Raw genomic sequence first — 14128 nt, 5'->3', positions numbered from 1 at the left:
AAGTTGTTGTGGCCGAGGTGGAAGAGGTTGCTGCCTGTGTTCTCCTCTAGGATTTTGATGGATTCCTGTCTCACATTGAGGTCTTTCCTCCACTTTGAGTTTCTCTTTGTGTATGGTGTAAGAAACTGGTCCAGTTTCAGCCATCAGAAATGATGAATACTTAACATTTACATTGACGTGCATGGAATTAAAGGGTATTATGCTGAGGGAAATAATTCAGTCAGAGAAAGATGATTATCATATGATCTCACGTATGTGGCATATAAGAAACAGCACAAAGGATCATAGCGGAAGGGAGGGAAAACTGAATGGGAAGTCATCAGAGAGGGAGACAAACGATGAGAGACTCTTAACTCTAGGAAACAAACTGAGGGTTGCCGGAGGGGAGGTGGGTGGGAGGATGGGGTAACTGGGTGATGGGCATTAAGGAGGGCACGGGATGTGATGAGCACTGGGGATTATACACAACTGATGAATTATTGGACACTACATCTGAGACTAACGATGTACTATATGTTGGCTACTTGAATTTAGATTTTTAAAAACGAAGAAAAAAAGAGTCGGACTCTTAATCGACTGAGCCACCCAGGCGCCCCTGCAATGGGACAACTTTGTCATTTGATTTTTTCTGTAAGAATCTTTCAGACTCTGACTGAATCACTGACTTCACATTGAAGGACGTTCTTGGACAGGCTGGATCCGGGATTCCTCAGGGAAAGCGGTATAACTGTGAAGAAATGAAGCAGCCCTCCTCCCGGGCACCATGGGACCCCGCAGGTGCACCATGACGGCAGCAGCTTCAGTAGGAAATGATGGTTTCCTGCATTTTATTCCATGCCTGGTGTAAAATCAAAAGCCCAGCCTCTGCATTTCTAAAATGTCCTGGTCGCTGAAAACCTAGCACAACTTTTCTTTTCTCCTTTCAGTTTTATGGAAACCGTGGTGCATTAGCACAGGGGAGAAAATGTAACCCGGGAAAATAAAGGAAACCTCATTGAAAATGGAGCCGGGGAGCCCTGAAGGGGGAGCTCTCACCCACGTGCTGCTTCTTGCCGCCTGCAGAACCAGCAGCAGGAGACACGAATGATTTCGACAGGACATGTTTCACATAGGAATTCTGTCTCCTGCCTTTTGTTTTGTTTTGTTTTGTTTATTTATTTATTTATTTTAGGTAATCTCTACACCCAAGTGGGGCTCGAACTTAGGACCCTGAGATCGCATGCTCTTCCGACTGAGCCAGCCAGGTGCCCCTCTCCTGCTTTTAAGAAAAAGAAGGAAGATGCCTCCCTGCCCAGGCAACAAGCTCCAGCCACCACTTACAGCCAATGGGAAACAGCCACAACCTAACCCCTGTTTCTTTTGTTCAAAACAACCCTCCCCAGTTTCCTTCTAAAACCTAGTAAAAAGTTGACCTTCCCTGTGTCTCTTTGGACCGGCTTGTGGCTCACCATCGCTTGCTTGTCCCAAATTGCAACTCCTCTGCTATGCCCAAATAAATTCATTTCTTAGCTTAAATAAAATTGCTCTTTGCTCTGTTTAAACTTAACAAACCTCTCTTCATTTTGCTAAAACCCAAAGAAGCTTTATCATAGCAGCACCTGTAGACTTGGGTAGACTTGGACAAACCTCTCCAAAATAGAAAATTCCGTCAGTAAACTGTTCTAACATGAGCTCTCTGAAGAAACTGCAAAGGTCTTCTGTTTCATCACTTGGTGATTTTCCCCCATAGAACCTCATATCCTATTTTAAACTGTTTCACCTTAAAATGACAAAGTAACCCTTTAGGCATGATAGAGCATCCATTATTTTAATTTGTTTATTAAAAAATAATTGGTCTCTCAAGTAGCATTAGGTCTGAAAAAGGATGCTGCTATCCGTGTTCAGTGCTTTATTTTCCAATCTTCACAATTCTACAATGTAATTATTATTTTCCCCGTTTTTCAAGCGAGGCACTTCATTATTAGTGTAACTCTCTAGCCCAAAGATGTACAATAACAACAACCTTGGTGTTGAACTTTAGGGCTGTCTGATTCTAAAGCCTCCTGCACATCATGCTGACTTTTTCACAGCCAACAGAACAGGAGCACGGAATTCCAAAACAGAAAGAAACCTCAGACATCACATACCGACAACTCCATTTTATGGGAGGAATTGGACTCGGAGAAGTGAAATGACTCGCTCCCATTCATGGGGCTAATTAGGTGACAAGCACCATCACTTCTCAGCATCTCCTGATTCTGGGTCCCTTCTGGCACAGTAAGACTCGGTGTGCGATTTTGTTGGGATCCCCTTACAAAGGAATACGTGAGAAAAAGAGCATTCGCCCTACTAAGATCTGTGTTGACACATAACACTTGTAAATGTGTAGGGTTTCCACACTTAGCAATTCTCCAGTTTTCTGCAGACATCAGCTATGGTATCCTACCATTTAATTCAATCCTGACACTACCCAGTTAATGTAGACCCCACTGGTTAAGGGCTCAGTTCCACAAGACTGCCCCCAACTTCAGACACCAATCACAAGGGGTGAGTCCCAGGTTACCCACACTGCAGTCCAACTTGGCTACAAATTGAGGGTTCCCCTGACACCCTCTGCCTCATGCTTGAGAATTTGTTATTAATGGCTCACAGAATTCAGGGAAACACTTTACTTACTATTATCAGTGTATGATAAAGGATATTATAAAGGATATAAATGAACAGCCAGATGAAGGCAAGATGTACATAGGACAAGGTCTGGTCTGGAAGGGTCCTGAGCACAGGAACTTCCTCTGTCCCCTTGGATTTGGGGGTACACCACCCTCTTGGCATAGGGATGCAATCACCTATCCAGAAGCTCTTTCTAAACCTCATTGTTTAGGATTTCTATAGAGGTTTCATTGCTTAGTTAGTCATGATTGATTAAATCATTGGCAATGGGTTAATTCACTCAATTCTAGCCCCTCCCCCCTCCCCAGAGTTGGGGGTGGGGAAGGACTGAAAGTTCCAACCCTGTAACCACTGCTTGATTCCTCTGGCAACCAGCCCCCACCCCAAAACTATCTAGGGGCCTTCCTTAAGTCACTTCATTAGCATAAACTTAGGTAGGGTTGAAAGAAGCTTATTACGAATAACAAAAGTTGCCCCTCTAACACCTGCCAGTTTGGAAATAAAATTTTTAGAATCTCTTGTTCCAATAACCTAGTCATAGACCAAATGTACGTTTCTTTTTTTTTTTTTTTAAGATTTTATTTATTTAGAGAGGGAGAGAGAGAGAGTGCATGTGTGAGCCAGGGGAGGGGCAGAGGGAGAGGGGGATAATCTCAAGCAGGTTCCACACTCAACCCAGAGCTGACACAAGGCTGGATCCCATGACCCCGAGATCATGACCTGACCCAAAATCAAGAGTCGGATGCTCAACCCACTGAACCACCCAGGCATCCCCAAATACATATTTCTTATATCACAATATCACACACCCCATCTACATAAAATTGTGAATATGTGCAAAGAGATGTATGAAAGATGATCTCTAAAACTTTAATGGTGATTATCTCCAGATGGTGGGATTTCAGATAATTTCAATCCTCTTCCTCATACTTCTTTGAGTTTAAATTTATTACTCTCTCTCTCTCTCTCTCTCTCTATATATATATATATATACAGAACATGCAATAAAGGCAGACACTCAATTAACAACCCTGTGTGTGGTCTTTCTAAGATTCTCATGTTCATATGACAATATACAAACACATGTATATGTATATGTATATAAGGGTGCCAATATTTGCTTTATAAAAATGTTTTCCCCCCCATACTTTCTCTAAAGTTTGCTTTTGTCACTTGAAAACATATTGTGAAAATCTCTCCAAGTCAACAGGCAAAGCTCAAAGTCATTCTATTTAAAGACTGCATAATATTACCAGGTTGGGAATATGCCACGATTTTACTCAACCCTTCCCCTTTTCATAGGTCCTCATTTTGTTTCATGCCATTTGCCAATACAAACAAGGCTCAGTGAATATCCTTGTACTAGCGGCTTTATTTCTACAAGGTAGACTCCCAGGCATTGAACTGCTGAGTCAAAAAGCATTAGATGGACTTAAAATGTTTACAGATATTGTCAGAAGGCACTCCAAAAATGATCGTGACATTCCACGTTTCCACTAGTAATAAACTCTCTTCTGATGAATTCCAGTGAATTCCCACCAGCAATGTAGTCACACTTTTCATGTTTGCCAACCTGATCAGTAAGGAGGGCTATTGCTCTATTATTCTAATTTGCATTTCCCTAACTCATAACATTAGCCAATACTTACACAATGCTTTACTGGGCTTACTATGAGTCACACACTGTATGGAGCACTTTACATAGAATAGCTCTTAATCCTTAACAACAATCCTGTGAGACAGTATTTTAAGTATCTCCATTTATAAGATGATATACCTGGGACACAGGGAAGTTCAGCAACTTGGCCAAGGTCACACTACCAGCTCATCTGTCTCTAGAAAAGCTTAATCACTCCAATCGCTATACTAGGCTGCAATGTCTCATGCATTCATGAATTTTTGGAATCGCTTTTCCAAAAACTACGTATTTGTATCTCTAACCCATTTTTCTATTGGACAGCGTTTTGACTCTTAAGCTGAAGAACTCTTTGATATAGTAGGTATTAACTATAAATTCTTTATCTATAATCTTTCTTGCAAATACTTTCCCTTAAATGTATCATTTGTCTTTTGATTTTGTTTATGGCATTTTTCACCATGCAACAGTTTTAAAACTTTGTGCTGTCAAATGACAAAGCAAAAACAATTTAGTAATGAATCTGATGTACTTTATTCAAAGGGAAACAATCCATGGATTAGAGGGAGTGCCTCACAAACACCGGAGCACCTTCCTGGGAATTTTGGGCAAGAGCAAAGCTTAGGAACAGAAGAGAAACTTAGAAACAGCATGACTGACTAGAAGCTCGGGGATTTCCTGCTGAGGCCAGCAGGTCCTATTTTCTAGGGTAAAGTAAGCTAGCAAACGCTGAGTTGGAGGATTGTGATTAGTGTATTAGATTTCCTTGGCAGGTGTCTCCCAGAAAGTCCAGGCTGACTTAGGTTTAAATTTGTGATGTGGGCTGGGTGGGCCACTGGGGGGGGGGGGGGGGGCGCCTCCATTTGGTGGATCCCAATATACAAATTTATCTTATCAGTGTCAATCATTCATATATATATATATATATATATATATATATGGCTTCTGGTTTTCCTGTCTTAATAAAAATATTCTCTCCAACACGCAGGTTTTAATATACACGCCAAAATCTCTATTTAAGCTTTCTTTTTATTATCTTAGGGCTTCATAAAATCAAAACTTCATTTTTGAATATGGTGTGAGATAGGGATCCAGCTTTACTTTTTTCTAGGTGGAAGCACATGGTGCCAGCACCATTTATTATAGTATGTCAACCTTCCTTTCCCTACTGGATTAAAATATTACCTTTTCATATTGTATATTACATGGTTATGTTTACTGAAATCTATATCTGGGCTCTTTCTGTGTTCCGGGGATTTTATTGATTTAAAAAATTCCTGTGCTACAATGTACTGCTTGTATTACGGTGGCAAACTGCTGGGGATTTTTTAAGCATTGTTTGCAAGACATCCAGAACCCGGAGGCGGAGAGGAGAGGTGCTTATAAGAGCAAATTCAAGTATGAGACGGTAAAAAAGAAATGGGCCGTATCAGGGCAGCTCAACGAGACTATTTTGTGAGATGTAACAACCCAGAATCTGCTGATGAGAAATTCCTGTAAGGTGGATCTTTTACCCCTTGTGGGGGTAAAATGGGGCCCCCCATGAAGGGGGTGGTCCTTCCACTTTGAATAATGCTGAGAAGGGGTAGATACTAGGACCAGAAACGAAGCCTGGGAAGCTTGCCCTTGGGCTGGGCTGAGGCACAGAGCATTTTCTTCTCTCCTGGCCTCCCTCTGGCAGATGGACTGGGACAGAAGGCAGCGTACAGGGCTGAGCTGCCTAGCTGGGGGAGCCAGGCCACGAGACTCTCTGTAATGGCCCCCACCCCTACCCATGTGCTCTGAAAGTAGTCACATCTAGCACTGGTTAGGATACGTTCTCTACTGGATCCTACTTCCCTTCTGATGCCCTCAGCCCTTCAGAAAGTTCCTCTTAAGAGCAGCAAGGCTGAAGGGAGAATTAAGGAAGCTGCTCCCTGATGGGGATGGAACAGAAAACCTTCCTGTGGGAGTGCAGTCAGCCCCTGCTTCCAGGGGTCCACCCCAGCAGGGTCCACCTCGCCTGCAGAGGACCTCCTCGCCTGGTCATTCCCTCTCTGGGCACCTCTGATCTGGGGCCTGAGCGACACAGCTTCTAAGAACCCTGCCAAGTGACACAGGACCCCTGGATACAAACCTCCTGCAGGGAGTTTTCCATCTGGTTGGGGGAGCCCTTTCACAGTGTTGCTCTCAAATAAACATCCTGAAGCCCAAACTCTGTCCTCCCTTCTGCTTCCAGAGAACCCAGACTGCCAGCGTGAAGGGCAAAAGGTGCAGACACAGTGGGTGGGAGAGGATTATAGCCTGTCCTAAGCGCCTGGGAGTCGGGGTTCCCAGAAGTCATTGCTGGGGCCAAGTTTCTGTCATGAGGCAGGAGGCTGAAGGTCTTCTTAATTCGGGTATTAAGATAGTATTTGGTAGGCCTGGCCTGAGTTTCCATTTCTCATCACAAACTGGTTTCTCATTAACATCTAAAAACTCCATTTGCTTTCTTCCTTCTTTCCATGGCACAGAGAAGTAGAGCCTTCCCATGAAAACTTTCAGAGGTGAAATGGGGTGAAGTGAACAGTATTCTCTGCTCTCTGAAAGTTGGAGTTAGGCCACTTTGCTTCTACAAAACACCCGCAGTAGAACCTATTTTCACCAACCAAAAGAAATCAGAAGATTTACAGCAGAAGCCCTTATGGTACCAGTGGGGGTCTTGTGTAGAAGTGAAGTGGTGAAACTTGAACTTTTGGAAAGCGAGGGACACATGTCTGCCCTTCACCTGGTCCTCCCCCTGCTCAACATCCACAGTCCCACAGGGCAAGGCCTGTTTCTGCCAACCCAAATTCATATGTTGAAATCCTATCCCCCCCAACGTGATGGTATTTGGAGGTGGGCCTTTGAGGGGGGTTAGGTTGTGAGGGTGGAGCCCCCAGGAATGAGATTATAAGAGAGACCCTAGAAAAATCCTTAGCCCCTTTCACCATGAGAGACCTGAACATAAAGATGGCTGTCTCTGAGACAGGACTCGGGCCCTCACCAGACACCAAATCTGCAGACTCTTTGATCTTGGACTTCCCAGCCTCCAGAACTGTAAAAACTACATTTCTCTGGTTTATAAGATGCCCTTGTCTCTGGTGTTCTTGTTATAGGAACCCGAATGAACTACGTCAAGACAGAATCTTTATGCGTTTGTTTTTCTGTTTGAAATCTCTTAAACTCCATCCATTTTTATGAGGCCACAGGTATATTACCCACAATAAATCGGGCAGTGGCAGTTGGAGAAAGAACCTTGAGCCTGGAATCCAACGCCCCTGATTCTGGATTTGGGGAAAGTTCCTTACATTACCCCAAATTCCTTACCTGCCCGTTGGAGAAGGTGGACCAGGGATCTGGGCACCCCCGTAGCACAGAGACCTATGCCTCTGGTCCTTGCCACACGGAAGGATGGCTCCCTGCCCCATGCTGAAAGAGCGTCTTCTGTGTGCGTCCATTCTTCCACCCCTCCCCCCAGGCTCCCCTCGGGCAGGGACGTCTCTCCAACCCTGACCTTCCTATTCACTCACATTAACGTGTGCTTGTCCTTCTGGATGACGAGCCTCCCCATCTCCTGCTGTCTCCTCCTCGAATCCCATTATTTCTGTTTTAGGAGAATAAACACAAACTCTGCTGGTTTGCCTTTTTAGTTTCCCCCATGCCTGCGTTTCCCTATTCCTCCTTCCAGTTAAAGCCGCAGCAATCAGACCAGGAATTTCAGCTCATGTTTATCACATACCATCTTTACAACATCGATTAATGCTACACAAGCCCTCAGAAGCATTGTCCACATTTTGGACATTGTCCTCCACTGTCCCTCCAAGCACTCTAAGAAGCAGCACCACCTGGGGCGACCGGGTGGCTCAGTAGGTTGAGCAGCTGACTCTTGATTTTGGCTCAGGTCATGATCTCAAGGTCCTGGGATCGAGTCCCATGTGGGACTCTGCACTCAGCAGGGGAGGCTGCTTGAGATTCTCCCTCTCCCTCTCTCTCTGCCCCTTCCCTGTCCAGGCTCTCTCTCAAAATACATAAATAAATCTTAAAAAAAGAAGAAGAAGAAGAAGCAACAGCATGACCTGTCTTTGGATTATCTCTACCAACGATGTGCTGGAAAAATACATAAATAAACCAGCAAATAAATAGCCCTGATATGTAGCATTTGCTGATTTGCCATTTCGATGGTGTAAATACTCCCACTATGACAGATTTCAACCTACCGATGGCTTCACAACTTTTAACAACCAGCTTGAAAGTCTCTGAATATTTAACAATTGGCTTGTAAGAGCCTGTAAGAGCCGGATCCAGCACCACATGGGCAGGGCTAGCCTGCAATTCTCCAGGGCACCCCCAACCAACACCCATCTTCTTCTCCTTGCATCGTCATTGACCGACACAATTTGGTCATTACTGAGCACTCAATGTGGCCCATGCTCTCCTGGAGACATCATACACCTGATCTCATCTAATCCTAACAAAACCAGTTATCCCTATCTCCATTTCATATGTCATGATTACTACTGGGGGATTGTCACCCTCCACTTGGCCTGAGCTACACATAAAACATAGGACACTATACCTCTTGGGCAAAGCAGTGCACCCCCCTGAAGCAGTGCACAAATATATTTTTAACACAGTGAAGTTCTCTTAAGTATAATTTTTTTTTCCACTACAAAAGTAATGAACCACCTTGCAAGGAAAATTTAAAAGCAACCATTAATTCTCACATGTATTAAGAGTTATTTGATGTCATGGTAAAATGTTCATGATACATTACACTTTATTTTTTATTTTTTTTAAAGATTTTGTTTATTAATTTGACTGAGAGACAGCTAGAGAGGGAACCCAAGCAGGGGGAGTGGGAGAGAGAGAAGCAGGCTCCTCGCTGAGTAGGGAGCCCAACACGGGGCTCGATCCCAGAATCCTGGGATCATGACCTGAGCCGAAGGCAGGTGATTTCCTTGTCAGGCTCCCTGCTCAGCAGGGAATCCGTTTCTCCCTCTCCCTCCCCTCCTCCCACCCCACCCCTCTGCCCCACCCTCCCCCCCCCCTTGAGCGGGCACGCTTGCGCTCTCTCTCTCTCTCTCTCTCAAATAAATAAATAAATAAAATAAAAGTGGAAAAGTGCAATATGATGTCAATTCTGTAAGAAAAAAAGCAAATAATAAAACACTGAAAAAAGAAAACAAAAAATATTTGGTAATAGTCCTCTCTGAACAATGGGAAGTAAAGATTTTTCTTTCTTTCTTACAGTTTCTGTATTTTCCATCATTAATGCATCAGCATGTATTCCAATTATAATGAGACAATGTAATACATACGATTTGTATTTGGAAAAACATAAAAATGAAAACAAAACCATGACGTCATCATTCAGACCCCACAATCGCTCCGTTTTGATGTCATGTGTCATTTTTGAAAGTTGTCTGGTGTAGAAGAAGAGCAGCAACGAGCTTGGGCCTGCCGTTGTCGCCCAGAGAGGGTTGTGGCCTCCCCGGCGCCCCTTTGCTCCTCAAGCACCTCTCCCTTATGCCTTTTTATATGAGCGCTAATTTTTGCAAAAAACCCCGAAGATGCATTATTATTAGTCCCATGTTGGAGATGACGAAACTGAGAAACTCACTGTCTATGAGGACAGGCACGGCCCCATAGATCATGGTCCCCTCAAAGCAGCTTTCCCCGGGAGGCCGGGCGGTTGAGCGCGCAGGTCTGGCAGGCAGCCCCGAGTCCCTGGCCTGGCACCTGTCCTCCCTGAGCATGTCTCCACCCGCAAGGAGCTGAACGAAGCTTGTGTTTCTTATAAAATAAAGATCGAAAGATAATGTCCTTCAAGGGTGGTTGTGAGTACTACGAAGGAACAGTACGGCGACGGAGCTACGGCTCGGGTCAGCCGGGGAGCTGAGATTTGAACACAGATCTGTCTGGCTCCCGACGCCACAGCTTCTGGACAAGGCAAAACCTCTTTTCGGCTCCAGGGCTCCTGTCTGCGAGGGGTTTCTTTGTCCAGGTCAAGGAGCTTGGCCTCCAGGCACCCAACAGTCACCGGGCCCGGAGACCTTTCGGCAGCCTCCTCCACGGCCCACTTGTGCCCCCCGAGAACTGGGGGATCCGGCTCCTGGGGCCTGGCAGGTGGATGGAGGGCTGGATGAGCTCGCCTGGGATGCTGCTGGAACCCTTCCCTCTCCCCAGGTCGGCTCTCCTCCTTGCCAACCCTGGATTTCAGCCGCGTCCCTTCCTCTGGGGGTTCTCTCTGCCAAGCTGTCAGGACCTGATTGTCGCTGTCTACCCGTTCCCTGTTACACCTCTGCTGGCAGGTGCCTTTGCCCAGGCCGCAGAAAATGTCAGAGCGCAAGCTGAGAACACGGTCCTCCCACTGTGGAACAGGCAGCTCCGCGTTCTTTAGTATTTGGAGCAGGCCTGCCAGTTAGCTTGTACTCTGCCCACATGCCCGGGGCTGAAAGGGAAGCAGACCAGGCCGAAGCAAAATGAGACATTGGGCTCCCAGAACACCGAGGGGCACCTGCTGTTCTCTCCCCTCTGGCCGATATTGGGGGCGGAGCTGGAGGAAGAGGGGCGTGCCCGAGGGAGGGTAGGGGGGAGCAGTGCACTTGCTGCAGGGGGTCCCTCTTCCACATGCCAGGTGGGGCTCTGGGGGCACAGCCCAGAGGAAGGGCTGAGCAAGGGCCAGGCTCTGGGACTGGAGTCTCCCGGGGCTCAGGGAGTGTTGGCACTTAACACCTGGGGTCACCCTTTAGGACAGGGCTGTGGCTTGTCCATCTCTGTGTCCCGCACAGTCCCCAGGGCGGGGCCGGCCTCCCAGAGCCCGCCTGGGGGGCAGCAGGTGTGGTGGTCGAAGACCGAGAGATTTGGAGAGAGGCAGACCTGGGTTCTGGTCCACCGCTCTTCCTCCCCCGCTCTGTAACCTCAGTACTTCTCCGTTCAAGTTTCTTCCTCTGAAAAAGAGACTAAAAATGTCCACCCCGTAGGGTTACCGTGAGGATGAAAGGAAAGGGGACTGAAACACCAGGCGCACAGAAAGCATTCGTTCCATGTGGGCCGTTATTATTTACAGAATCCACATAGAACCTGTTTGTAGAATTACTAGACTCTCTTCTGGGATGAAGAACAATGTCAGCCTTCCCAAGGTAATACTTTATCTCTGAGGTTAACTAAAGCACCAGAAGGGCAGAAGGCACAGAGGCAGAGGGGAGTGTGACAAATGTTTCTCAAAGACCCCCCCGCAGGTGCCACACCCTGGGCTAGGCGCTCACCTGTGTTCTGCTTTTACACTGCAGGTAACGCATCCCAGGGAGCAGGCCACTCGAAGTCAGACCGCTTGCCGGCGCAACAAAGCAAACAAAGCAACAAAGCAACAAAGCAACAAAGGAAATGCTCAAGACCGAAATGCCTGCTGTGTCAACACACCTGGTTAGAAAACCACGTCCTAGAGAATTAGCAGAGCAAGGCTCGGGCTCTGCCAGGAGAGCTCAAGTGAATGTGCCAACAGGGGAATCACAGAGCAAAGTCGATTGTCATCCCGGGGACTCCGTTGATTCCACAAGCACGACGCAGAGCTCTGACAGAACTGGACATGTGGGATGATGTGTCCTGGGGCCGCGCTCACCGTAGCGCTTGCAGACACCCTGTCACAGCACGGAGAGAGTCCTGCTCCAATCAGAGATCGGCAGGGCACTGGAACTTGTCTAGTTATAAGGAGGAAACATCAAGGTAACTCAAAGTACAAAAATAAAACACTTCGATGATGACTAAGCAACAGCAAGATGTTGGATTTAGAGAGAGATTCTTTCAACTTAACGAGACATCTCACAGAGGAAAATTATAGGTTATCTTCAAGTGCCATATTGGGACTCAGAAATCCGTTGTTACAAAGACAGGATTAGTATCATTCCTTGGTTCATTTATCCATCGCCCACTTATTTTTCCATGCATGCTACTACATGAGCTGAATTGATAGAAGTTGGGGTGACGTAAAATGTCGAATAAGAAATGGTACATTCCTGGGGCACCTGGATGGCTCAGTTGGTTAAGTGGCTGCCTTCAGCTCAGGTCATGATCTCAGGGTCCTGGGATCAAGCCCCAGATCGGGCTCCCTGCTCAGTGAGGAGCCTGCTTCTCCCTCTCCCTCTGCTGCTCCCCCTGCTCATGCTCTCTTGCTCATGTGCTCTCTCTCTCTCAAGTAAATAAATAAAATCTTAAAAAAAAAAAGAAATGGTACATTCCTTTAAGGGATGGCATCTGTTAGGGACTAACCCAGGGGCAAATAGTGGCAGTTATGCAGACAACTGGAACTCAGGTCTGGGCAGGATGGAATGTCTGTGCTAAGAAGTGTGGTGTTTACTGTGCAGGTGTTAAGGGTGCTATGAACAGGTGCTAAGCCTGGGAATGTTTGTTGTACAAGCAGCAAGTGGTGTGCAGGACGGAGTCAGAGGCAGGGAGCCAGGTGGGAGGTGAGAGCCGTCATTCTTCATGGAATCTACTCCCAGGGACCCTTGCTGCCTTGTCACCAATTTCCCCCTCCATCCATGGCATCCAGGTTTTTCTCCCACCTGTTGGCTGAAGCTATCATTTCCCGTCACGAACGAACGTCTACTGGCCAAAGCACAAAAGACTCAAAGTTCTAGCCTCTGGGACCTCTCAATTCCCCTTGCAGGGTGCGCACTAACTCAAGCTGGAAACTTTTCTCTGAAACACAACCACTTGCTGTTTTTAGCTCCTACTTCTCCTGTGGCTGAGGCTTTGATCCAGACTTTTCACCAGCTGCCCATCAAGAAGTCCAGGTGTTCTTAAGGCATGTCTTTCGCCCCGTTCTAATCTGAAACTCTCCCTGGGAAATGTCTTGCTTACTTGCAACTTCTACAGCTAAAATCCCTCTTCTGTAGAAAATCTCTGGGTAAGGAGAATCTGAAAATGGGGACTCTCTGGGGGAGGTTTTATCCCTGCAGTTGGTGTCAGCATTGTATTGTAATAAAGTCATCTCTACTTATCTATCTTAAGATGAAGATTTGGGGTCAGGTAAATAATGTCCCCCTCCTCTTTGCCCCTCTTGAAGTTGTGCTGGGGTTTGCTTGTGCCCACCATTGAACTAGAGGATTGAGGGGTTAAGAAGGACGCAGAAAGAGAATATCTAATCTTCTGGGTGACTTTTCCCAAACATGATCTCTGGGTCATACCTGGTCCCGCAAGAAGTGCTCTGCTCCTCTCTAATCTCCATCGGTGAATTGTTGACTAAAACTAGAAGGGAGGCTTCATGGGGGTAGGAACTTCACTTTGTTCATTGCTGTTTCCCCAGGACCCAGGAAAAGGCCTGGCACAGACTAGGGACTCATAAACAGTGAATGAGGAGTCCTATCTGTTTCATGTTTGGGTGGATGCCATCATACCCCCATGTTCCCGGTTTGTCGAGGCAGGGGAAATAGCAGTAACACGAACTTTGGCTAAGCTACTGAGACCGTGGACTAATAGAATTTGGAAGGGGTCAGCTTTAGAATTTATTGGCTTCACATCTTATATAAACTTATTACTGCAACCAAAAGACTCAAATCTTTGCGGGAGGCCCAAGGTTTGGCAGTTACAGTCATGAATGAGGTAAGATGTGGGGACATAATCAGCCAGGCACGAACTGGCTGAGTGTGAACACGGAAGCTCAAATCCAGACTGACACTTCTCTCTTTCCAGCTCTTCTTCAGCACGAATGTCTTAACAATTTGTAGATGACAGGCTTCTCTCTGATTGGATTTTGGTCATGTCTTCTCATAGAGTTTAGTTTATTTTAAAACCTCAAAAAAGTTGTAATAATCGAATAAAGATTTCTTTCCCTGAAAGGAC

At 46.2% G+C, this 14128-nt stretch overlaps 1 protein-coding gene across 3 annotated transcripts in view; it reads left to right on the top strand.

Annotated features, from left to right (window-relative positions):
- Positions 1-12561, top strand: part of C7H1orf21 (chromosome 7 C1orf21 homolog) — a 263879-nt gene extending 251318 nt beyond the window's left edge. Inside the window, exon 7 of one of the 3 annotated variants that reach the window (XM_078078060.1) lies at positions 11578-12561. In XM_078078060.1, the coding sequence (XP_077934186.1) occupies positions 11578-11715 (138 nt within the window). In that variant the 3' untranslated portion in view covers positions 11716-12561. Of the gene's footprint in view, positions 1-1171; positions 1551-11577 lie in introns of those variants that run through there. The other 2 variants (XM_078078061.1, XM_078078062.1) reach the window with 2 other exon arrangements.
- The last annotated feature ends 1567 nt before the right edge of the window (positions 12562-14128 follow it).

Source organism: Halichoerus grypus, chromosome 7 (genome assembly GCF_964656455.1).
Source record: "Halichoerus grypus chromosome 7, mHalGry1.hap1.1, whole genome shotgun sequence".
Taxonomy (NCBI): Eukaryota; Metazoa; Chordata; class Mammalia; order Carnivora; family Phocidae; genus Halichoerus; species Halichoerus grypus.
The sequence above is the reverse complement of the archived record's forward strand: the minus strand, read 5'-3'. Positions and strand labels throughout refer to the sequence as shown.